The 27016-nt window shown below is 40.8% G+C and overlaps 1 protein-coding gene across 10 annotated transcripts in view; it reads left to right on the top strand.

Moving 5' to 3' along the window:
* epb41l2 (erythrocyte membrane protein band 4.1 like 2) overlaps window positions 1–27016 on the top strand; it is a 62346-nt gene that overhangs the window by 8980 nt on the left and 26350 nt on the right. For 9 of the 10 annotated variants that reach the window (XM_034075769.2, XM_034075763.2, XM_034075770.2 and 6 more), the window contains exons 2-6: window positions 10420–10646; window positions 11234–11413; window positions 12669–12932; window positions 23292–23396; window positions 23626–23668. In XM_034075769.2, the coding sequence (XP_033931660.1) occupies window positions 10434–10646; window positions 11234–11413; window positions 12669–12932; window positions 23292–23396; window positions 23626–23668 (805 nt within the window). In that variant the 5' untranslated portion in view covers window positions 10420–10433. Of the gene's footprint in view, window positions 1–5114; window positions 5371–10419; window positions 10647–11233; window positions 11414–12668; window positions 12933–23291; window positions 23397–23625; window positions 23669–27016 lie in introns of those variants that run through there. The other variant, XM_034075760.2, reaches the window with a different exon arrangement.

The following is a 27016-nucleotide window of genomic DNA, read 5'->3' as shown; positions in this document are numbered from 1 at the left end:
GTTAGCTTCATCATATCGCAATCAGTGATTAAGTGAATAATACAGTTTCTATCGGGTCACTATCAGCCTGTCATTCATTATTTTCAGGGAGGGGGCGGGTTTGGTGGAACGGAGAGGAGACGGTGATCGCGGAAGCTTTCCTCCCGCCTTCACAAACTTTACACAAGTATTTATCAACTGAAAATAGCAAGAGGACATTCATACTCTGCAATCCAAGACTTGATTAAATCCACCAAAAACCTGACATGACGATAACGAGTGTTTTTCAAAAAACACAAATCCCTCCCTGTGTGTCTCTGAGCCGCAGCGACGCGGCCTGATTCAGAGCGGGTCATTCTGCCGTTGGTTCTGACTGGTGTTGCTGGAGAAAGCAGACTGCTCCGTGTGTGGTGTTGCTGTGCCGCTGTCACGTCTGTTCCTGACCTGTTGATCTCTGCGTCACCGACCAATTTGATATTCGTGTAATTCTAAAATCAAACAGCGTTATTGTCCAGCCGCGGCTGAAAAATCAAGAATCAACCTTACAACACTATAATCGATAATCGAGCGGCAAGCTACTGAAAAGCTGCCCGACGTGTTGGAGAGCCCTGCTTTAAGACGTAGAAAAGACACCACAAGATGATTTTTTTTAACTCATTATATATATGTGATATCAAAACATTGCCCCGCCCTAGCCTGAGGATGCTATTCCCTAGCGTCGTGTGTATCAAGTTGCCTTTTGGCAGCTGTAGTAAGGAGCCACGATGCCAATTAAGTCATTTGTTTTGCCGTGGCACCTGTTGTTATCACCCTCTATGGGATGTGCGTTGTCATAGTAACACCACACCCACGGCTGTCTCTGGTACTCGAGAGATCACGCCGAGCGACACGTTTTCACCACGAGATTTCGCCGTCTTTGTTTCTTCTTTCACTCGCTTCCTCTTTCTCTCTTCTCAGCTAATGCCTCTCTTCTTTCCCGTCTTTCTCACTCCCTCTTTCTCTCTCACGTACACACAGCAAACAGTATCTCCTCTCATGCACTCCTGTGACCCGCCCATACTCTCACCCGCACACACAGTCATTCACAGAGACAGGGCAGTTGCGCCTGACTGCTTTAATCGCTGAATAGGGGTGTTTAGTTACTAACAATGGTAGTTATGAGCTTACCCATTATTGTCTCACACACACACACACACACACACACACACACACACACACACACACACACACACACACACACACACACACACACACACACACACACACACACACACACACACACACACACACACACACACACACACACTTGCATACGCACAGAAAGAGAGATACTTAAACATTACAAGATAGGGTTTATAAAATATGTTTTAGTTTTCACCATTCTGTCGCCTACAATTTCCGCAGATTCACATCTGTTTTCATTTTAGGACATGCTAACAAAGTTAAATGATGTAGAGCCAGTAAAGTAAGTTAACTGTAAAGTCATGAATATTCATTAATGTAGCATATATAAAGAATGGAGCATCCTCGCATTTTCTTGAGAGTAAAAAGTCATTTTCTTGACATTATTTTGGAGGTGACAATAGCAGTTATGAGCTGACAGTAATGATACGGTACAAAAGTAATGACATAGTATTGGTCATTTAAACACCACGAGGTGACAATTCATTTAAGATGAGCTCAAACTGAAGGCAGCAAAAAGGTAAGTGTTCTTTACGGGCGGGGACGTTTTTGTTCGGTGTAGCTGCGAGAGACAGACAGCGATGGAGAAGAGATGAGTAGATAGGCAGGCAGACACTCAAACATACACAGGGATTATCCTTTGTGTAATCCTCAGTGTGAGGGTCAGAGTGCAGTGTAGGGACAGACAGACATGTTGAAAATGTTCACACCAACATCCTGTGTGTGTAAATGCGTGAATTACAATCCCATATCTGATGTGGTTATCATTAGTTTCGCTTGTGTGTGTTTACATGCTATGGAATCCGTTTGTGTGTGTGTTGGTCATTGCCTCGCAGACGGGCAGATCGTACAAGAGAACAGCACAGATTAGGATTCTGCACTCTGCCTGTACGCGTGTGGTTATTTGAAAACCAAACTGGGGCTCAGTGACCGTCAGCTGTTGGACCGCACTGGGCGAAACAGTTTGAAAAGCTGTTGGCTTGTTGCATCACTGTTTACGTTCGGGAGGTCCCAGTGTGATCTGCTGGATTGGATTCCTTTTCATTCATTAGTTTCAGCTGAATGAAGACCATTACATTTATAATGCTTAGTTTATTTGATGCCATTGCACCCCGTGCACACCAGTTGTCAGAAACAACCTTTGTAGCGCCATTAAAACACTTAACTGTTTAACAAATACAACATTGGATCAAGTGAACCATGGGGTGAAGTATGGGTATGTAGAGTATGGGCGGGTCACAGGAGTGCAAACAGTAATTAACTGACAGTAAGCATTGCAGCTTTAGGGTTAAATGGTTATGTTGCATTTATTTCAACACAGTTTTTCATGTAGAATTAAATCAGAATACTTTTTTCCTGGGGAAATTGGTTTTGGAATATTTGCTCCATAATTGAATAAAATCAAAAGCTAAAATGGAAGTTAAAGTTAAAATGTGCATTTCAAAAGATAGAATAATTAAAAAAAACACAAATATTTATTTAAACATAAGTAGGATCTGTACTGTAAAAAAAAGAATACAAATAGATTTATAAACCTAATATATATATATATATATATATAATATATATTTGAGTAAAAACAAGCACATTTGACTATTTATTACAACAATATAAGAAGTGGTTTATCCAGTAAAACGACAACCTCAAAGTTTTAATATTATTGTCAGTTTTTTATGCTTCTCTTGGGCTGTTGTGACACGAGGTGGAAACTATAGCTACACATTTTAAGTGTTCAAAACAAACATCCTTTGAACATATATGTAATTTGTAATTGAATGGGGAAGCACCCCTGTCTTCAGTGGGTGTTGTCCCTCAGCGAGGTTTGGGGGGAGGGGGGTGCAGTTCCTCATGTCCTGCCTCTAATATCTACTGTATTGGATGTGGTTTGAAATGGGTTTAGGCACGGTAATAATCCCCATTGTCACTTCCGCGCTCGTCCACTAATCTGTATTTTTGCTCTGGTAATCTCTTGTCTCCATGGGGATTTATTGTTGTAGTCTATGCCGTTGCCATGGAAACCAGTTCCTCCCCTCCTTGCCCCGTTCCGCCCCTAAGAGTTGGGTGGGCGGGTATGGATATTGTTTTTGTATTTTTTTATTGGACAGCTGTCATATGCCCTTTATCCGTTTGGTAAAAAGAACATAGATGTCAAAAACAACATTTTTGACTTTTGCACTCACTCCTGTGACGGTTCCTCCATAACATGTTATCTCCCGGGCTCAGGCTGGTTCAGGAAGTTGTTGTTGCTAGGACGACAACCCCTAAAGAGCCAGACAGACGGCAATAAAGTTGTAAGTAGCCAAGCTTTAGTGCTTGTGTCTGTGCACGATGGTGGTTGTGAGGGGTGGGGCTCAAACTTTTCTTCACCTCCTTCCCAATCATCTCGAAATGTAATTAAATCCGTTCCAAAGAAAAAAAAGGCTGTAAAAAAAGTTTTTCTAAAATCTAATTATTTTCCAAAACTCAAATGTTTGTGTCATAAATAAAACACCATGGAAATTATTAGATTCCTAATTAGCGCACATATTATTTGTTATCAGTATCTCTGTTATCAGAAAGGTTGTTGAATCGTGTAACTAATATTATATATTAATTTGATGGCTGAAAAATTGGGATTGTTAAAAATAAGAATTATATCAATCTTTGCTTGTATGGTATATTTTCCGCTTTTTTTAACCTTTAAATTTGAACCCAAAAAATTGAATTACAAATATCTACATCATAGGGCTGCTCAATTAATCGTATTTTAATTGCAATTACGATTATGGCGTGCAACGATTACGAAAACAACGTAATCGAAATAAAACGATTTTCTTTTTCTTATTTTTTTTTTCTTCAATTTTTAATTTTTTATTATTGGTTTTTCAGTTGAATTATACTTAACATTAAGGGTAATCAACTGTTAAAAGCATACTGTTCACATTTTTTTCTCTCCAATAAATTGACGTTGAAGTTTCAGGAAAAAAGATTTGCTGACTTTTTGTCCTGATCCATTTCTAGAAAAACCTGTCTGAAAATGAGCTGATCAGATTTTGGCCACATGATGATGTTATAATGATTTGTGGGCTTGTGTAACCATTAGCAAATAACCAACCAAGGTAACCCCCCCCCCCCCCCCCTTATCACCTGAATCTCCTCCGAGAGCACCATTGTGTTCTTTTTAACCAAACATCTCTCAGAGGGGCGTGGGGAGTGGCTCCTTATTTTCATCTAAAGTAACAGACAGAGAATCAGCACTTTTGAAACAGGGCTGAAACAGAGGGGTTTATGGGATGCTACAATGCATGATCTGTTTGGTGTTTGGAGCCAAACACTTCAGAGACATGTTTGTATTTATCTGAGACCTGTAATATATTGATGAAAACAGTGTAATAGGGGACCTTTAAACACAGCTGTGTTTATTTGGGGCTAGGTCTACCTTCTGTGTTGTGACCATCCTAATATGTATTTGTTATCGTCCCGTACCTTTTCCATCCTCAAGACCTGAAGTTCAAGCCCTGTTGAGGGATGAAAACAAACTGCATTTGGAAATGAGGACATGGACTCATTGGGGGAATCTGTACAAGTGTATATAAAAGACAGCACTCTAGCCACGGGCAGTTTGAACCAAATAGAATATCTGGCCACGGCATCTTCTCTGGTGATTGTTTAAGAGGTCTCTGTTTAATTGATATACTTGTTTTTGTTTTACTAATGATGTCTATCCTCAGAAGAATGACATTGCAAAAGATGAGAAGCCAGTGGGGTAATACTAATGACTCTGTGTTGTAGAGATGCTTCTGAAACATAGTCCATTAGCACTCTGGCACAGTAGGTGTGGTTTCTCTCCTTCGCCTTTCTCCTTCATCCATCCTTCTTTCACCTCTCGCTGTCTCTCTTCCTCCAGCACTCCCTGAGCCTCCGCTTCTCTCTTTCACACTCCCCCCACCCTCTACTTCTCTGCCCTTGTTTCTGTGAGCGAACGTCCCGAGGGGAAGCAGAGCTCCGAGGGAGAGACGAGAGAGGGAGGATGGGAGAGAGAAAATGGCAATGATAATTTGTAGGGCAGGCATTTTCTAAGATGTGGGAAGTGAGTAAGGCAGATGTAGGCAAAAGGAGAGAGAAGAAGAGTGAAAGAAAGTGAGGACTATTGGAAGGGAAAGTGGTGTAAAGAATAGAGACGAAAGAAAAGGAGTTACAGGAATAAGAGCGCAACAGAAGCAACGATAGGTAAGGACATTAGTTTGGTGTCCATCAGTTTGTTTAATCATTCATTCACCTCTTATTCTGACTAACAGAACCGGTGGTAAAGTGATGGGTTTAGTGTCTTGTGGCGGTCATGTGCTAAGGCTGTTTGTAGTGTACTTACAGCAGGTGAAATTTGCAGCAAGAAAACCTCATATTCTAATCGAGTCAAACAAATAATAACATTAAAGAATACTAACTACAACTAAAATATATAGTGATGGCTGCTTTGATGTAGCAATTATGTACGTTTACAAATGATAAGATGAGTAAATACCTTAAGATATGCTAAGTGAGAGGAACAGATATAAAGAAAGATCGGTGTTGAGAGTGAGTGTCTGACTTTGTGTGTGTAATGACTCTGCAGGCTTCTCTCTGCCTGTTTAGACAACTGCTGCTAATTGACGGTGTAATAGTGCAGGGCTCGCCTAAAACAAAGACATACTTTCTTGATGATACAAGAAAACATCTGTTAACCTCTTTCATACAGAAGTGAGTTTATGACGCAGGTCTGCTAAAATCACGTTTAACCCATTCATATGACCAGTGGTGAAAAAAGTACTCAAATCCTTTACTTAAATCAAAAGTATTAATACAACAGTAATACCAAAAAAGTATAATACCGGAGTATTATCAGCAAAATATATCAAATATAAAGGTATTCCTTATTCAAAATGTGTGTTATTCTGGTAGAATATATATATTTTTTACAATTGCATGTCAACGTTGTTTAATATAGTAATGTTTCAATACTTTCTCTACTACTGTGAATATAATATATAGATCATATAATCACATCATGTTATGGGATGTAGTTGAGCAAAACTATAAAGAAGTAGGTGATAGAAATATTCAAGACAAGTTCATGAAAATTATACTTAAATACAGTACTTGAGTAAATGTACTTAGTTACTTTCCACCACTGCATAGTACTGTCAAATATAAAAGCACTGTCATGACTACCATCCCCCATGAAGGACTTGCATTAGATGTTATGCAGACTATTTTACGATGTATATATGAAGAGAGAGCGTGTAATAATGTCACTGCTATTGTTTTAATGGACTGTGGGAAGAAGAGAGACAGAGGAGGGGGTTTAGGGGGAGATGATGTGAGTGGACGATTGAATGGGGGCCCGGAAGGAAGGGATTGAGAGAGAGATGAGTGCAGAGATTTAGTGAGGCACCCTGGGCTGGAGAGTGGAAGATAGAAAGAGAGGAGAGGGTGAGTTCTAAAGTTGTGAGGGAGATAAACAAGGCTCCCCGTTTTACAGACAGAGGGGCCGGTTTGAAGAGGAGGCCGTGACGAACGTCTTGCAGAAAGCTGCACTCTGATGCCAACTCGCACAAACACTCACAGATACACTGCTGGCTAGTCCATTGAGAAACAGGGTGTCCCTGAGGAGGGGAGCTGCAGTATGGATGGTGACTACTGAAGGGTCGAAGGAGCGCATTGGGCGTGACCCCAATCCTCATAAATAGGGAGAAGAATATGCTCAAATTGATTAATAATGTATTCAGATCGCCTGCGCACTCTTAATACTTCCAAATGATTGCTCTTTTAAAGCTTGTGTAACAGTGTCATCATGCCTGCACTGTACACAGCTATCCCCAACTGTATTGAAACATGTTATACAATGCATTGAGTATACATGTTATTGATTTTCATAATTAAAGCTCCAATAGTGCAAAAATATTGTAAATAATGTTTAATTGATGTCAAATACGTTAAAAAAATTAAAGATATATAATAATGCATGTCAGTTTATTGACATAATAATGAATCTGCCAAAACATTGGCTTTTGTACAAAATAGGTAATATTTCAATCTATGTTTGTATATATTATTTTTTACCTTTTTTCTTTAAAGGTCCCTCTGTAAATGTAACCCATTAAAAGAGCATTTACATTTTTTTTTACTTACCATAGTTTAATATTTCCCAAAAGATGCAACTGCTGTTTACAGTGAGGGAACAGCGCTACACTTGGGTCAATGACTCAGCAGAATTCAGCAGAGCCATTCAAAATCATCCATGAAATGTAAATAAACAGATGTGCGAAGTAAAGATATTTCTCTCTCAAAGCGTTAGCCTGCTGCTGGTACTAGACTGAAAGTAAAATAATCAATGAAGTCAATAGGATTCATCCTGTGGGGATCATGAATGATTTTAGCAAATGCTAATCCATCTTAAAGTATTCAAGTGTGCACCAACATAACGAACGCAATCATCTTCTGACCTAGAGGCGGATGTGTCCATCCTTAAATTGGAGAAATCCCCAAATGCATCTGTGACCTGATTTTAGGTAAACATCATTCTTAAGAACCAGAGGGCTTAGTGCTGATTGCTGTTTGTTGTGTTTTATCACTAAGATTCCCTCCTGAAAAACGATGGTATTTGTTTTTTTTCTCCTCATCTGCAAAAGAACACACTTATATTGCCTGTCTGACATTTGCACACCTCTCTCTCTCCATCCCTTCCTCCCCACCCTGCCTCATTAGCCGATCATGCGTAAGGAGACCTGTTCTCTTTTGACTCCCCTCCTCCACCCCCCCCCCCCCCACCCCCCCCCCCCCACCACTGGTGTGTGTGTGTGTGTGTGTGTGTGTGTGTGTGTGTGTGTGTGTGTGTGTGTGTGTGTGTGTGTGTGTGTGTGTGTGTGTGTGTGTGTGTGTGTGTGTGTGTGTGTGTGTGTGTGTGTGTGTGTGTGTGTGTGTGTGTGTGTGTGTGTCCTATTGAAGGTGGCAAGGCATAAAAGAGAAAGTGGGAGACGGTCAGAAAGTAAAATACAGACGACGTAATGAATAAGGGAATTAGAGGAGAGGGCCAGAGAGACAATGATTCAGAAGGAATTGAAAGGACAGTGGATGACACTGACTCAATAGAGTATGAAAGAATCATGCTTAACCCTCAACCTGAAGGCACTCGTGTGGAAACTCAATCAAAAACACTTAAAAGCAGACTGTGTGTAATGTATGTAGGTGGACTCCCTTAGCGGGCAGGTTTGCATATTCTGACCTTGTCTTCCCCTCAAGACCCAATTGCACGGGTCAACTAGTGTTATATCATAAAATTAGTGTCACGCCAAATGACGCATTGAGAGGGTGTGTGTGGACAGCACTGCCAAAGATATTTGGGTTGAAGAGTGTGTGTGTGTGTGTGTGTGTGTTGACCACAGCTGCAGGGTCAAAACAATGACTCGCATATAAAGAATTGAGTCATTTCCCCTCTTTCACTCTGTGTGTGTGTGTGTGTGTGTGTGTGTGTGTGTGTGTGTGTGTGTGTGTGTGTGTGTGTGTGTGTGTGTGTGTGTGTGTGTGTGTGTGTGTGTGTGTGTGTGTGTGTGTGTGTGTGTGTGTGTGTGTGACACTCCTTGTAACCAGCTGCTGACCCAGATGAAACTCGTTGTGACATCATGACATCCTCAGCTCTTGTGTTGTTGTGTTCTTGTGTAAAAAGAGCGAACAACAGCTAATGTTTCAAACTGCCATGAGCTCAGGTGCAAACAGCTGTGAACTAGAAGGCTGCATTGAAAAACTGATAAAACTGCCATAGATTTAATACATGTGTTATAGGGATCGACCGATATGGCTTTTTCAAGGCCGATACCGATACCGATTATTAGTAATCAAGGAGACCGATAACCGATATTTGGAACCGATATACATTTGCAGTAAAATCAGAAAATCTTGGTGTCAAAATGTAAAATAACACAAACTCCAACACAACTCAACACATGCATTTAAGCATATATATTATGTTTAATTAACTTTTAAACATCTTACAACTGGTTTCCTCTCTGTGCCCTTTTCTTTAGTGCAGTCATCTGCAATGAGTTAGAGAGACAATAAGTGGGGCTGCAGGCTGACATGCTTAACTAACAATAATGCTTAATTTATTATATCTTTCTATCTAGCATAAAATCCCATTAAGCTGCTTGCAACTGCAAAACACTAGTGCTAGCTAATGTTTTGCAAACTATTAAAAGTGAGGCTATTACAGTAGACCTAACGTTAGTCTAGTAGCCTCACTTCTAATATTTTGCTAAACATTTGCTAGATACATGTTGGCTAGCTAATGAGCTTCATATATCAACCTGAAAAACTGCGAGACTCCACTCGCAGCCCCTCCCCCCCACCCCACCTACTCCGCTGTGAGACGCTGCACACACCCCCAACTCTGACTGACTTCCCGCGTCCCTGTGTAACTGGGAAACTGATAGAATTGGATCATAAGATCGTGCTGTTTTTGCAACTTCAGCATAGGGGATTGGGATGTTTATTGAATTTCGGTTTAACACATGTATGGCTCTGCCGCTCAGCGCTGCTGCTTGCTTCAGTCTGTGTCTGGCGTTCTTTCGCACCTGCCTGTAATCTGAGAAGGTCCCGCCTCTCTGGCTGGCTCCCGCCCGGAAAATCTTCAGTAATAGCCTATCAGATAGCGCTGTGGGCGGGACATTGCTCGTGTACACAGAGTAGTGACTGCAGCCAGAGAAACGGCCGCATCAGAGCCAAAGTTTTATCGGCAATTTGATGAAAAAAAGGCCGATACCGATAATCGGTCAAATGCGGAATATCGGCCCCGATTATCGGTATAGACCACTATTATATATATTATATATTGTCTTTATCTTCCATCCTGTCTTCCTTCCATTTGAAGGGAAACATTGACAGCTCGGTAAAGAAAGAGACCATGTGGCTCATTTATAAAATATAGTCCAGACTCAAATGGAAGTTGGGTGACATAAAATATTTATATTTGTGCCAAATTCAGTGGAGCAGTCTGATTTTTCTCCATCTCTCTGTGATATACTGTACCAGTAGCCCAAAGAAAGTGATATCATTATACTAAGTATAAAATAAATATTGGAAAAACATGTATTTTTTAAATACATTTTCACTTTGGGCATATATTACAGATCCAAGTAAAGTAGATCTATGTATTATTCCTGATAAAAGTCTTAGTTTTTATCATTCTTTGTCCTGTAATACTTCAAATCTAATGCTTGTCCATCGCTCTCCTTCCTCGCTCTGCAGGTTGACGTGTCACCATGACGACAGAAGCGGGCTCTGAGACAGAGGTGAAGGAGAAAGCCGAAGAGTCAGCCGCTCAGACTGACCAATCGGAGAAGGCCTCAGAAGAAGCTCCGGAAGTAACTGCCGCCGAGGGAGAGGAGAAGGAAAAAGAGAAGGAGAAAGACGGGAAGGAGGGAAAAGGAATAGCTCGATACCTGCCAACATGGCTTAAGAAGCAGAAGTCTCAGGTAAAACCCTTACATACACCTTCTACACTTTACTATGGCTTTATCTTCTAAAATGTACTTCATTGAAGATAGCATGGCAAGATATCGCTTTACAATGTTTTCTTTTTCCATTGGATTTTAAAATACTTTTCGTGTTTTTGTTCAGCAGTATCATCTCCACACATCACTTTTAGACATTTTGAAGCACAAAAACAATTGTCAGAAGTAAATAACAAACGTAATGCCATAAACAAACCACATCCAATCACAAAGCTTCTTGTCACCAACACTGGACTGAAGGCAAACTGGTGGTGGCGTGATGATTAGTTGGCTTTTTTGTCACTTTTAATGAGGTAAACCCCTTTTTTAAGACAGGCAAACGCTTCAGAAATGTACGAGTGTGGTATTTACTGACATGAGTTATGTCCTAAAAACACAACATGAACATTTCGTTAGCTTATGTTACCGTTATTTCATTCATTTTATCTGGATGATAGAACCCAGAAGTTCTACAATGCTAACTCATTCCCGGATTACAGACTCATTCCGGCACACCTATATTTTGTTGGGTTTTAAATGTCACTTTTTTTCTCCCCTTACCCTCAAAGACCTCCCCGAGCAAGGAGGAGCCAACCAACGGGGAAAGCGATAGCAAGGACGCACAGGAAGAGGACGGGCCTGTCCCAGCAGTGAACGGTCACGCAGAGGAAGAGAACGAGGCAGTAAAGTCGGACCAAGTGAAGGAAAAAGAAGTAGAATCTCATTCCACAGCCAGCGCAGACACCGAGGTACGGCTCATACGTAGCAATAAGTAAGGGGTCTCTATCTAGTCTGCATGCAAGATCACACATGGTACAAGTTTTGGTTGAGGCATGATCTCTCACAATTTATTCTCCCAAAATATTGGTTATTAAACAACATGGATAAGGTTAGAACTGTGGAAGCAAAATGACAAACTAAACAAAAACATCAAATATATTTCAAACAAAAACAGTTATTTACAGCAAAAATACCCTGTACTTGTTGATAAAGTTACTTTTTTTTAGCTTCATGCGTAATAATTGGAATGTAAAATGGGATTATTAATACTACTTTAATATCTGTAAACTGGATATAAAGATAAAACCAGCAGCAGGCTATCGTAGCTTAGCATAAAGAATGGAAACGGGGGGAAACAGTTAGCCTGGCTCTGTCCAACTATAACAAAATCCACCTTGCCACCAATTTAAATCACACCTATTTAGATTTTATTTGTGCAAAAAAATAAATGAATAGGTAAGCGGCTATTGTAGTTCTAAGGGGGTTAATGTTGATTTCCAATGTCAATATGAGAATATGCACTGCTGACAGGTTGCACATAATCATAGATGTTAATGTGCCACACACAGTACGCTGGTGAATGGTACTTTGCCTAAACAAATGTCTTCCTTTGTCAGTCAGACATATTGCTGCTGACACACACTCTCATTTTTAGATTTAACAATAAGCCAGTGTTGATATGATGTTAGTCAAATAGCATCTCACACAATAGCAGGTACGCTGACAAACTCACAGCAGCACAGTCCATCTGTTTAAAACTGTTGCTCGGCCAAGGAGAGAGAGACACACACACACACACACACACACACACACACACACACACACACACACACACACACACACACACACACACACACACACACACACACACACACACACGGAGCCATTCTCCCTCTTACACACGTGCACACGTAAACTGTTCCATCCAGTGATCACATTAAGCCACCCAGGCCCACCCAGTGACATCAACATTTCAGTAATCAGGCCAAAAGGAACGCCTGCAGATTCAGATTAGAAAAAGGAGAGTGATAGAGAGAGCAGTACTCTTTCCTACTTAGTTTTGAACAAACGGTCACATTTTATATGATTTTTCTTTTACCACGAAGCAAAAAGTGGCTTTTGTATAGAAGATGGAGTGGGTTTTTCAGTGGGAAACCATGTGTGTATCTGTTTTAACACAATTTATCTCCTTTTTTTACTTTGCAAATCGCTATTTCCTTCAAGCCTGCAAAGGAGGAGAAGCTGGAAGAGAGTGCTGAGAAAAGTCCCGAGGAGACCGCAGTGACAGAAGAAGGAGAGGGAGCGGAGGAGGAGAAGAAGGAGCAGGAAGGAGAAGGTGAAGCACAGGGAGGAGAAGAAGGAGGAGGAGAGGAGGCCCATACATCTATTTTCCAGTCTCCTCTTCGACTGGTGAGGAAGAACAAGATGAAGCTGGCGGTGTGTCGCGTGACGCTCCTGGACGGGACAGACTTCACCTGCGAGGTGGAGGTAAGACTCCACATTTCTTTGTTGATAGTCGCAACGTAGAGCATAAACATGGAGCAGAACAGAAGATGGGGAAGGTTTACTATTGGATAATATCTGCAGATTCTGAGCTGGTTTAAAATGTTTTATTGAGAAGAGTTGGATTCTCAGCATGCATGGCCTCAAGAGAAGTAACCTCCTTTTTAACTAGGGATGCTCCGATCGCCAATTTTGAGGCCGATACCGATCGCCGATACCGATCGCCGATCCGATCGAGTGGGCGTGGCCTATGGGGGTCTTCCATTTAAAGTGATGTTTAAAACTCAGTTAATGGGGCTCATTCACTGGCACTTCCACAAACAACAACCAATATAATTATTACATTAAAATGAAGTACATTATCCAAGTTTACATTAACTTTGGATAAGAACACGGGAGAAATGAGCGGAAATGCTCTCTCTCTCCCCCGCTCTCCTCTCTCCCCCCCTCTCTCCTGACAGCCTGTCAGTATCTCCTGCAGCTCACTGATCCAGTAATGAGTGACCCGACAGTGAAGAATAAACATATTTATAACTAGTTTAGCTTCTTCCAGAGGTAGATAAAATAGCTAAGTGTGTTAGATCTAACTCTTGTGTGTTTCGCTCCGCTCACCGGTCCGTCACAGCGGGCGGAGCTGCAGGATTTCTGCTTCACACACTCAATCAATCAATGTTTATTTATATAGCCCAATATCACAAATGTTACATTTGTCTCAGTGGTCTTCACAGTGTGTACAGAATATCAGTATGACAATATGACACCCTCTGTCCTTAGACCCTCACATCGTACAAGGAAAAACTTCCGGAGAAATACCGCTATTGCACTGTCTTTTTCGGACACCTTAAAATAATGCCAGACTGGTGAAGCCATTTTGGCGAGCTTGTTTTGCCGCGCACAGAGAAAAGTGTCATGTATTTTAAGTTCTGTAGCCAAATTATTTACACACCACATCTTTCTACTCCAGTTTTCTTTCTGCTCATCTCTCAGCCTTTGGTCGATGACTAGTAGGGTTGGGTATCGTTTGAATTTCCACGATTCCGATTCCGATTCCGATTCTACTTTTCGATTCCGGTTCTTAACGGTTCTCGATTCCGATTCTTTGAGGGGCAGGGTAAAAAAATGATACATGCTTCTTCCACCAAAAAAATTACATTTATTCGAGAAACTTTTACACAGGTTAGTTTAAAGTAATATTCACATTAATCAGTCTGTTTATATTCACTGCTATGTAACTTTAACCTGAGAACCACTGAAGCTACAACAGTGCAACAGTCCAACTTTTAAAAACAGTTCTTGTTGAGAAAAACAAGCATATCTGCCTTCTCAGGCATACCGGGAAGAAATGTTTGAACATTTTGAAGTAAAATGCTTCAATCTGGTGCACACGCAGAATTACTAGAGACTAGATCTAGGGGGTACAACTCTAAACACCCATATGAAAAAGATCGGTTTACATTTTAATAATTAAATAACAAATAGCCTACATGTAACGCATTTTATTTTTGTTGTTCATTCATATCTTATTTTACTATTTTATTTATGCATATTTTTTTATCTCTCCAGTTTAAAACGATATGTCTGGTTTACTGTCCTATAGTATACATTGGAATGATTTCAAACCTGTTTTATCCCAATAATTATAAAGGAGTGCCTTGGAAATATGTGTTTACATAAATTGTGATCAAAACGTTTGAGACCCACTGAGATAACTTAGACTAAAGTGAACTATCTAAACACTCAGAGTCCTTTACCTCACTGAGCTGAAGTTATTAGCCTCTCAGTCTGACTGGAGAGGACTCTCCCTCCACATCATTGTAGAAACATCTTCTTCGGTTAGAGCAGCTAGCACCAGATGCTAATAACAACAGCGCCGGTTCCAGTGCACCCTCCCCTTCTCCCTCGCTCACGCGCACTTTGGCTGTGAGCTGCGGTTGCCAGATAAGCCAACATCCCTCATTTTCATCACTTGCAGCGCCCATCGTACAGGGCAAATGAAAAGTGTAACCGGGATGAAAAGGGTGTTACATTTACTTAATTATGAATGTTGTTACATCAAGACCGAAAATTAGGATGAGCACCAACGGTCAAAACATTTATTTTTTCTCCAAGAGCTGTCAGCGCAACGCCTCCACAGATCTGGCGCCCTAGGCGAAGATTTATAATGCCAGTGCGACAGGCCGGCCCTGGTCTCAGGTTACACTGTAGGAAATGTAGATACAACGCTACATTTCCCGCCCCGCTGCAGTCATGCAGTAGGCTACGGAGAGCGGCGAGAAACATTTCCTCAGGAATCGAAAAGCGGAACCGAAATTCACATTTCTAAATGATGCCGTTGGAATCAAAATGTTGGAACCGGTTCCGAACCGGTTCTCGGTACCCAACCCTAATGACTAGTGAGGCCTACTTTTTCCTCTTTCATAAACTGATCAAAAAGTATTGTGATTGGTGGTTTGCTGTGCATGCAGAGCCAGCATGTCACTCACAAGAAATGTACTACAATATTAGTTATGGTCAATGACAGTGGCGAGCCGTGACTTTTATACCTAGGCCCTCTGACCCCCCCTCTTCCCTCAAAAAAAAAAAAAAAAAAAAAGTTATTGCGTCACTGCGTATACTTCAGCGGAATATCAAAACAACGGCCCGCCCGGGGTGCAAAACGCATCAATGAAAGCGACCCTCTACCACACAAAACAACACCTGTAAATAGCCCAATTTGTGTTCTTTGAAATTGAAAAGGATATTGCATTGTGTTTGTTACTTTCGTTGCAGTTGTATGTCTTAAGTGTAATTTGGCATGCTTTTATTTTGAAGGCGAGTTTACGCTGTTGACAGGAAGTTGTTGTTGCTATGGAAACAAGAAAAGCTTCACAGCGGGCGAAACTTGTCATAAAGTCTGTGATAATAAAACCCACCCATTTAGAGGGAAAATATGATTGGTCAATTGTACTGTCATTTGACATTACTCTCTCATTCAGTTACTATAGCTGGCCCACTGTGAATTTACAGCAGGACCACCAATCAGCTCCTGTCTTCACAGTAACTCGCAGAGGCAGATTTGAAAGATTTTTTTTTTTAATTAAATCAAGTTATTTTGGTAAAACTAATGAAAAATATAACAAAAAAAATATTTAAAAAAAAAAATATTTATATATGAATGTTAAAGCAGCCTTTCCACATTTATATTTTTAGATCATTATTGGATGTTAGTTCATGCATCTACATGCTACCACTAGCGCAGATAATGAAGAACAACAAAATAAGTTACCATTGCTATGCAGATGACACACAAATGTACGTAACAATTTCACCAGGAGACTATGCTCCAATTCAAACACTGAGTAAGTGCATTGAACAAATCAATGACTGAATGTGTCAGAACTTTCTCCAATTAAACACAGATAAAACTGAGGTAATGGTTTTTGGAGCCAAGGCAGAACGTATAAAAGTTAGCGCTGAGCTTCAGTCTGCAATGTTCAAAACAACAGATAAAGCCAGAAATCTAGGTGTAGTCATGGACTCTGACCTGAGTTTCAACAGTCACATTAAAACAGTTACTAAATCAGCCTACTATCACCTAAAGAACATATCTAGGATTAAAAGACTAATGTCACAGCAGGATTTGGAAAAACGTGTCCATGCTTTTATCTTCAGTAGACTGGACTACTGCAATGGTGTCTTTGCAGGTCTCACTAAAAAATCAATTGGAAAGCTTCAGCTAATTCAGAACGCTGCTGCTCGAGTCCTCACTAACACTAAGAAAGTGGATCACATCACTCCTGTCTTTACACTGGCTTCCTGTGTGTCAAAGAATAGATTTCAAAATACTGCTGCTGGTTTATAAAGCTTTGAATGGTTTAGGCCCAAAATTCATTTCTGATCTTCTGCTAATTTATGAACCATCCAGATCTCTCAGGTCTTCAGGGACTGGTCAGCTTCCTGTCCCCAGAGTCAGAACTAAACATGGTAAAGCAGCGTTCAGTTATTATGCTCCAAATATCTGGAACAAACTCCCAGAAACCTGCAGGTCCGCTGCAACTCTGACTACTTTTAAATCCAGGCTGAAGACTTTTCTTTTTGTCGCTGCTTTTAATTGAACTATTCATATCTTAAACTGCACTGTAACTTTTATCCATGTATTTTTTATTTTAATGTTTATTTTATTATCTTTGCTTTTTAATGACTGATTTTAAATGCCATTTTCTTAATGTCTTTCGTTTTTTGTAAAGCACTTTGAATTGCCTTGTGTTGAAAGGTGCTATATAAATAAACTTGCCTTGTTCTGTTCTGATCACATGGGATCAAACCAATGTGTCATGGTTGACGTGTGCACCATTGCAGAATGTGTATGTTATTCTCCACTTTTCCTGGAAAAGAAAGATAAAATATTCCCTATTAATATCCTTATTTTTTAATTTAGAAAATCTTACATTTTATAATTTAAATATTACATTCCTCATCATTTTAGACCATTTTATTCTTGACGTACAGTAACTGTTTAGAAAAATGTGGAAAAGCTAGATCAGACAATACAGAAATAAAAAAACATCTAAAAGTGTAATGAACTTACTAAAGAAGTCTACTGTGGACTACATCCGTTAGATCTGGGAAGTCGTTTAGCTAGTTGTTATCAACACTGGTTTTACAACCATTTGGCCTAAGTGATGCCAAAAACTGCTTGTGTGCAAAAAGGAAGACCCTGTTATTTCTGCATGTGATGTAGCCTCAGAGTGTAAGTCTGACTGATTAGACATTGATTAACATGATAATGGAAACATCAACAAGTTGTTGTTGTCTCAGAAATGATTGGCACATTCTCCGTGTGCGTTCTCTTGCTAGTCATGTCGGCCACACGTGAGTGGCAGCGTGTCAATGATGTGATCGCTAATAGGATCAGATATGTTGTGTGTGTGTGTTGTGTTTGTGAGTGTGTGTGATTTTGAGCGTGGGGCTCTTTAACTTTCTGCCTCAAAGTGCAGCCACGGCAAAAGCACCACATAGTTTAGGGCGTGGTTTAGGGGATAAATGCAGAGCACGCTACGGGGGCTTGTCTGGTGAGCAGAACACACACACACACACACACACACACACACACACACACACACACACACACACACACACACACACACACACACACACACACACACACACACACACACACAAACCTGGCAGATTATGGGGGTCTCACCGGATTAGTTTTCTGCGTCTGCTGCTCCCTAACAAGCACGTGCCCCAGACTCCTCTACACACACTCTCGGACATACACATACGGAGCGATCACGTGCTAATGTCACAGGCTCTGGTGTAACAATTTATTAGCAAGTGATTCAAACAATAGCTTGAGAAACAAAACTAAAAACGGAGAAACCAAAAATGTTTTAGCTATGGAATTGAACCAACTTTATATCTTGAGTTTTTCTCGTTATTACCATAGTTGTGGTTAAAAACGTCTGTTTCCAAAGCAGTATTCTATTTGTTTCTAGCAATACCCCCTCCTCACATTCCCACAAGGGGAGATGCCAGGAATAGCCACATTCAAGGAGCTTGTAGAAGTTAAGGGTCTAATTCAATGGCCCTGGGAAAGAATAGAGCAATTTGTCTATAACTTTGTTGGGGTTTTAGGGATTTCAACTGGCAACTTTACCCGAGAATTTTTTTTCTTCCTAATCTGCAGCGTGCCAACGCCCAACAGTGTCCACGGTCGTTTGAACAGTAGCTGCTTTGTCTCCCAAACAGAAAACGCTGATACTGCGACTAACTGCTATTGTCCTGGAGTGCACACGCACATACACACACACACGCATACACACACACACACACACACACACACACACACACACACACACACACACACACACACACACACACACACACACACACACACACACACACACACACACACACACACACACACGCGCATATACACACACACAAACACACACACACACACACATACACACACACACACACACACACACACACACACACACACACACACACACGCACATCCATCTATCCACATCCATCTATCTCTATCTCTCAACACACTGGCATAGTTAGAGGGAGAGATGCACAATGCATTCCAGAGATTACATTTTATGTTTTGCCGGCCTCCAACACACACAATACCAAACACACACACACACACACACACACACACACACACACACACACACCAGTTCCTACTTTCCGTGTCCATTCTTCTATCATCCATCTGTCCTCCGATGATGGCATAAAATGTATTCCAATGTAATAACTTAATCTTGTCCAGACTTTTTTCTGCCTCTCTTTAACAGTGTGTGTTTTCACATGGTCTTAATGCTGTTTCTAAGAATGTCATTAGTATTGCTTTCAGCAGGATTTGGGTGTCACACGGTTAAGTAGCTCTTCATAGAATTCATTAGGTTTCAGACATGAGTCAAGTAGTGTTTGTGTATATTAGGTGCGCTTACTTTGGGTTTGACACAGAGGGGCCTTTACTGCCTCACTGATAAACAAAATGCGGACAAGCACTGCATCTCTAGCTCTTACACCATCACTGAATTTCACAAGTCAAGCAGTTTGGTACTGGTGATGTCAGGAATGAATGTTGCTAGGGATACAAACTGTAGAATGCGAAGTAGTGTTTGACCTCTTTTACCATTCCCGCACCATTTTGGCATAGATGTGGTGGACATTATCAGGAAGCTGAGAAGTTTATTTTGAGATACAGCATTTTGAGATATAAGCACAAGTTCTTCGAGACATACATATAGAAATAAAGATTATTTTAAAAAAAAAAGCTGTACAATTGCATAAAGGCTTATAACATTACAATGAAGGTATGTGATGGTCATTCCCATTCTTAATTATGTCTAGTAATTTGTTTTAGCCATTTTTGAGTAGATGCCGTTTTTATTATATAGAGAGTTAACAAATGTAACCATTTGATTGGATCAAAAATACCCCATCAAATGAAGACATTAAGGACATTAACACACCAAGAATCTGAGAAAAACCCACAGAAAATATCATGCTGGGATTTTGTATCAAGAACTTACAAACATGTGAAGACTTCTGTAAGACATCTAATTTCTGTGATTGGGGGTAAACTTTTAAGTTCTGTAAACTGCTCAGAATCCCCCTTATTGTAAATATATATATATATATATATATATATATATATATATATTAGGGCTGTCAAACGATTAACATTTTTAATCAGATTAATCACAGCTTAAAAATTAATTAATCATGATTAATCACCATTCGAACTATGTCCAAAATATGCCATTTATTTATGTATATTGTTGTGGGAATGGAAAGATAAATGAAAGAAGGCGGATATATCCATTTAACATACAGTATCTATGTATCTCTGCGTGTCAAAATGAAAGACAACCCACACACCTATCAATCATCAAATCGTGGGGTCTTAATTCATTACGTGTTGATTTCTATCAACGAGGGAGTACTTCAGGAAAGTCGACAGAGGGGGGGGGGGCTAGTGGAGTACTTCGTGACCACAGAGTGTGAACGTTGTGATCAGCTATTTAGCGCAGTTCTCCAGTGAAGCGGGGAGTCTCCCTCCGCTGCCGGTTGGCATAGGCCCATTCCCAAACCGCCCCCTACACCCTACCCCTACACCCTACCCCTCCGTTTGCGCGTTCACGCGGAGGGTCCGCCATATTGAGGGCTGTTCCAAAGCAACGAGTGTGGAGGGGGAGTGGGCTATCAAGCCCTCAAACAGCGAGTCTGCAGCGGTGCTGACTTGAGACCGGTCTCTACCTGACCGGAGTCACGCTGTGTGTGTCCGTCAGGAAACACGCTGTTTACAAGTAGTTCCAGCAAACATCCACTGATAAATTGCGATGTTAACAACCTCATGATAACCTCATATGTTTTTAACTTAGGATCATACCTGTGTTTAGTCTAGAAAAAGGTAAATGTGTGCATTTTATTATAAAGTTGTGTATATTTACAGACCGTTGCAAAAACTAAGAAGCTTATAAACATCAGGTTTAAAACTAAAAGAGCTTTGAAACACAATGAAAGATGTTTGGAGTTTTATTTGAGTTATTAATTTAAACTTTTTGTCTAAGAGATGCTGATTTGAAACCGTTGTTACATACAGTTACGGCATTTCCTGTTTCTGCCGGAGAGAGGGGAGGCCGTCCCAAAGCTTGCTGCTGTATTTACTCCCTCCATCTGACAGGAGGGAGCCGCGTTGAGCTGCGAGTGTGGCTGCAGACGGAGTTCACTCCATCACGGAGGGGTAGGGTCGAGGGAGTGGTTTGGAATTGGGCCGTAGTGTTGGCACAGTTCCGTTGTACAGACCGACGTTAACAGCAGCCCTGTCTGTGCACACGGAGACCGACTCTGTCGTCCGGTGATCTAACCGCCTTCTGGAAAAGCTTCACAAGTACGTCGGTACGCAAATGCGCTTTGTGACACAAGTGACGGTACGCATTTCAGATTACGAACATAACCTGCGTACCAGTTATGTGCACCCCTGTACCAGAGCCATATTATTACTATTATATGGCTCTGCCCTGTACTACAGCAAGAGTATTCTGCGTCGGGACTTCCTGCAACAACACCACGCCGTTATCAAAGATGTTCTATTGAGAAGACGATCACTACGCGACAAAAGTTTTCAAAACCGTGGCTACTGAAATCAATCTGACTAACTGCTGTCTGTGCAATTTACTCCGCGCGAGTTGGCAGACTTTATTTTGCTTACTTTAACATCATTTTTCATGGTGGGGCTAAGCCATTTCTTGGTATGGGTGTAGCCTACCCCAGCCATACCCTGGCGCTGCCACTAGTGGCACGTATGGGGCGGGCCATTCTGCACATGCGTTAAATGCGTTAAATATTTTAACGCAATTAATTCAAAAAATTAATTACCGCCGTTAACGCGATAATTTTGACAGCACTAATATATATATATATATATATATATACGAAAGCCATTCCCTCTCTGTATGTGCTTTGTCTCGAGTTTGTGATTGTGAAGTTTCATAAGGCTGTGATTATCCAAGAGGTCAAAACAGCTCCAGCTCCAGTGAGTTCAGGTTTCAAAACTGCTCTCAATACAATTAAATAGCTACTATGGGATAACATCATCACATAAGAATGCAGTTGGGCTCGGTGAACTCACAAGAGCCTCCAAGACCGCTTGGTGAACCCACTGTGGGGAAACAAAAATATCATTATTTGCCCTAAACTTAGTAGGATTTCAATACATTTTCTCTGATATCTCGAGGTGAGTGGGCCCCTTTTTATCCTTGGCTAAATGTAGCCTTTCTTTGGAGCATTGTTTTTCCTCCTTCTTGATTGGTTGGTACCAATGGAGCCCAAAGACAAAATGTCAGCTCTGCCCCCTGGCAAGCTGTATCATTTTTAAAAGGGTGAAATATGTTTTTGCATGTAGTCCAGAGTACATCAACAGTTCCCTTGGCAATATGTCCTGATATGGGAAATCATGCTAATTTCCCGAAACCCCTCCCTTGATAATGTCTATGAATGATAGGCATCTACAGATTTTGTGACAATTGTTGTTAAGCTGTGCCTTGCTTGGAGGCACGCTGGCACAGAAAGGTCACATTCTTTGGGCGTTCATAATGCAGCTACACTGTGAGAGGAGCGTGAATGCGACCAAGTATAGGAAAATACCGCAGATGTTTTCAGCTTTCCCAGGACGAGAAGAGAAATGCTGTCTTTCATCCTCTTTCCTTCCACTTTCACCACGCTCCCTGCCCTGTCTGCAACTCTGTGTGTGTGTGTGCACGCCGAACGCTGGACTGAAGCTGTGCTGACTTATTGAAATTAAATGAACATTATTTCATTATTTTCTCATCTTTTTTCCCCTCTTTCCACCCGCTCTCTGTCTGACCTTCTATCCGTCTAAAGGTCGCAGCTGTGTGTGTGTGTGTTCGGGTGCATGGATGTGTGCTAAATGTCATTGTCATAGCTGAGTGTGGAGGATTTTATGGCTAAAGCCCCTATCAGGCCTTTGAAGGAATGTGTTGCCCGGAGACAGATGGGGACACAGGGAAATAAAGGGAGAGGTGTAATGAAACAGATGAAACAAGGACGCATTGAGAGGATTGAGCAAGTGTTTAACTGCTATTCAAAATTAGTGTTTTACGAGTTTTTAAATGGGTCTTCTCAAACTGTAGAATAACACTTGACAACAACAGTTAGTTCTCTAAAGTTAAATCATGTAGACATGTTCTGGCTATAACCCAACATTAAAATAAGACCTGAAAATGAGTACAATATGTCCCCTTAAATATTGTTTCCCCATCAAATGATACAGTACAGTACACACTCTAATCTAAAATCCTCTCTCTCTTGCTGCAGAAACGTGCCAAGGGCCAATTCCTCTTCTTTAAGGTGTGTGAGCACCTTAACCTCATGGAGAAAGACTACTTTGGACTCGCTTACATTGACAGCCATGAACATAAGGTATGCACGCACACACACACACACACACACACACACACACACACACACACACACACACACACACACACACACACACACACACAGGATGTACTGTACGCCCGAAAAGTCAGTAATGTACACATAAAGGAACTCCAGACATGGATGTCTGTACTGTGTCTTGTAACATACATTATTTCACAGCGATTTTTCTTTCTTTCTTCCTGCTCTGTGTCTCTCTACCTCTCTACAGTGTTGGTTGGATCCCACTAAGGAAATCAAGAGACAGATACGCAGTAAGTTTCTTTTTTTGCCTTCTTTAAGTTTCATACACACATCTATCCATTTATCGACCAATACATCCATCCACCCATGTATCAATCCATCCCTTCCTCCAACCATCCATCAAGCCATCAATCTTCCATCTACCAATTGTCCATCCATTATCCATTCATCCAACCATACACACATCTATCAATCCATTTATCGACCATCCATCCATCCCTTCCTCCATCCATCCCTCAAACCATCAATCTTCCATTTACCAATTGTCCATCCATTATCCATTCATCCAACCATACACACATTCATCTATCCATTTATTAACCCATCCATCCATGTCTCCCTCTGCCTTTATCAACAATATATTTCAGATAACACAGTAGCCCCAACTTCTCTGCCAAAAGGTAATACATTAAATATATATATAATGAATTAATGAAAGAATTCAAAACAAACAGCTTCACAATAAAGACAAACAAAGCCGGAGACATTTGAAACCTCACGACAGCAGTCTTATCAGAGTTGGCAGAATAGATGCAGTTACCAAGGTGTGGCCTGTTTACTTCATTATTTATCGCTCGCTTAATGAAAACAGCTGTTCATTTATAAATGCAGGGCAAGGTGCGGTGTGGTGTCTGTTGTTGATCAACAGCTATCAAGTGTGTGGAGCAACCAAGCATAGTCAAAGCTTTGTTTTGTTTTTGAATGGACGCATGTGTTGGTAACGATACAAAAAGGTGTCCTCCATTTGTGACGACGTCTCTATATTACGTTCAGAGCACAGTTACAAATGACATCTTTTTAGAATCACGACAAACTAGCTTGGTGTGTCTCCACTTTGTCATTGTATTTGTTGAGGATTTAATTAGAAGTTGTGAACTTCTTTTGGTACTTCTTGCTGTACAATGGAATTCTCTTTAGAAGGGTTTTGAAGAAAATGCCCAAAACTTTGGCTGACTTCTCTTCAGGAAAAGCTTAACTCTTGCTGTTTTTGTCTTGCTCTTCCTATTTGAAGTAAAAACAGGCTTTAACACCCAGCCTCAAACTTCCAAGTTGCACTTGTAAGGGAAAGGCTTTGTAAAAACATATACTTTTGGCTCATAAAGTGTTATTTTTGAGTGTATGTGAGGTAGTTGGCTGTGTGTGTGTGTGTGTAAGCGTGTGGTGAACATTCATGCCTCATTGGCTTGTGGCTGTTTCACTGTGTGTGCCTGTGGTTTGTGGATCAGCGATGTGTGTGTGTGTGTGTGTGTGTGTGTGTGTGTGTGTGTGTGTGTGTGTGTGTGTGTGTGTGTGTGTGTGTGTGTGTGTGTGTGTGTGTGTGTGTGTGTGTGTGTGTGTGTGTGTGTGTGTGTGTGTGTGTGTGTGTGTGTGTGTGTGTGTGTGTGTGTGTGTGTGTGTGTGTGTGTGTGTGTGTGTGTGTGTGTGTGTGTGTGTGTGTGTGTGTGTGTGTGTTGTATCATGCGAGTTGTATATTTGTGCCCGTGTGTGTACAGACACAGCACCACACAAATGACAGGTTTGACACCAATCTGCTCTAATCTACCGACGGTTTACACCCAGCAGTCGCCACGCTACGTCACTACATACCCAGCTGGGACCTAAACAGTTGGTTTTTTTGGGTCCTTGTTTCATTTTTGGAACGGTTTTAAGCTGTACCACATGCAAGCCTTAAACCTTATGATGTAAGGATTTAAAAGAGAGCTTTCTGAAATTGTTATTTTGGTGGACTGACAAATGAAACAAAGTCAGTCTACAGGGTTTGTTGTTTGGTGCGGTAGGTTAGACTCCTTCCCACAATTCAGATTACCATGACCAACACTTTGTGGGTGTGTCTGTTGTTTGTGTCTGTGGAATCATGACTTGAGCATTAGGTCAAACAATAGAGAAAAATCATGTAAAACTTAGGTTTGACACAATGAAAACACACGAGCTAAATAGAGAGAGGATGAAGGAAAAACTAATACAACTTGAAAAAGAAATTAGAAAAATAAGAGAAAAACTTGCTTCCAAGAAACTTGAACCCACAAATCTGAGTTGTTGGAAGTCAAATCCATTGTAACACAAAAAACATTCAGAGCAGTCACACATTAATCCCAGCCAGTGAGCCCCTTCTAAGATGTCACTTTGACGGATAATGAGAACAAGATTTCCTCTCGCTCTCTGAGTCGAGCTGACAGCCGAGCAGAAAGGCTGGAGACTCTGGATTTAGTCCAGTGCGTGTGTCTGTTGTTAATGTTTAACAGCAGCGCGCATGTACTCTCCACAGCCAACCTTTATGGTGCTTGGTGTCTTACTGTGCTCATACAGGAAGTACTTTAGCAGCCAATTCAGTTATAAAAGCAAACAGCAACAGTCTACGCTAAAGTATAGGATCATAAGTGAAAGTGTGCTTCACTAAAATCCTATATTTTTTGCAAGGTATACATTTTTCTTTACATTTGTAAGAATATAAACTACAGCCTTTTACATTCATATGATATACATGTACCACGAAGCAGAGTCGCTGTATTCACTTACAAAGGGGACACACAAAAAGTTAGGAAAAAAATCACAAATGCTAAATCTGTATTACAAATGGAAATTGGGTTCATAGTGGACTATTTTAATGGAATATAATAATCGTTAAAGATTGAAAATATAATTTGTTTATAATAAAATATAAACAAGCTTGCAAAGTGCATTGTCACTGCAATTGGTTGCCCATTTGATTGTCAGTTAAATCCAGAAATTCACATAAATATAAATGGCCTCCGACCTCCGTATATTCTCAAATATATGCTGGCTTAAATGTAATATTTTAGATATTATTTCTAAGGGAAGGCTTGATAATATCTGTCGTAACTAATAAGCAATGCTTGGGCTGTTTCTATTTCTATTGCTATTTCCAAACAATGCAGTCCTTCTCTGGATATAAACCCAACAGAAAAAGTTTGATAATAAAAAATAATCTTTTCTATTTTACATCGTACTTCCTACAGATTATTGAATCTCTGTGCAATACCATTTTCAACAAAACAGTGTTCCTCTATTTTCTGTGACAAGTTATCAATATACTCAAACATACACAGAATCTCTTTTGAAAGTAACCCGAAGAAGCCTGAGTGGGAACAACCTGTGGATGACACGGGATGAATTGTTGCCAGGAAGAGAGTAGTGGATGTAGGAGAGGGGGGGAGGGATAGCATGTGTGTATTCTATGCGTCATGGGGAGTATTGATGGGCGGCATGTGGGTGTGCAGGAAGATAGCGGAGAGGAGAGACTCACAAAGCACTTAACGCTGCCAACAAAACATACAAACTCAATTCACCCCCACACACCGACATACAGCCAGACGCACTCGATATTTTCCATTTCTGTA

The sequence above is a fragment of the Pseudochaenichthys georgianus genome, chromosome 24 (genome assembly GCF_902827115.2).
Source record: "Pseudochaenichthys georgianus chromosome 24, fPseGeo1.2, whole genome shotgun sequence".
In the NCBI taxonomy this organism is placed as follows: Eukaryota; Metazoa; Chordata; class Actinopteri; order Perciformes; family Channichthyidae; genus Pseudochaenichthys; species Pseudochaenichthys georgianus.
The sequence above is the reverse complement of the archived record's forward strand: the minus strand, read 5'-3'. Positions and strand labels throughout refer to the sequence as shown.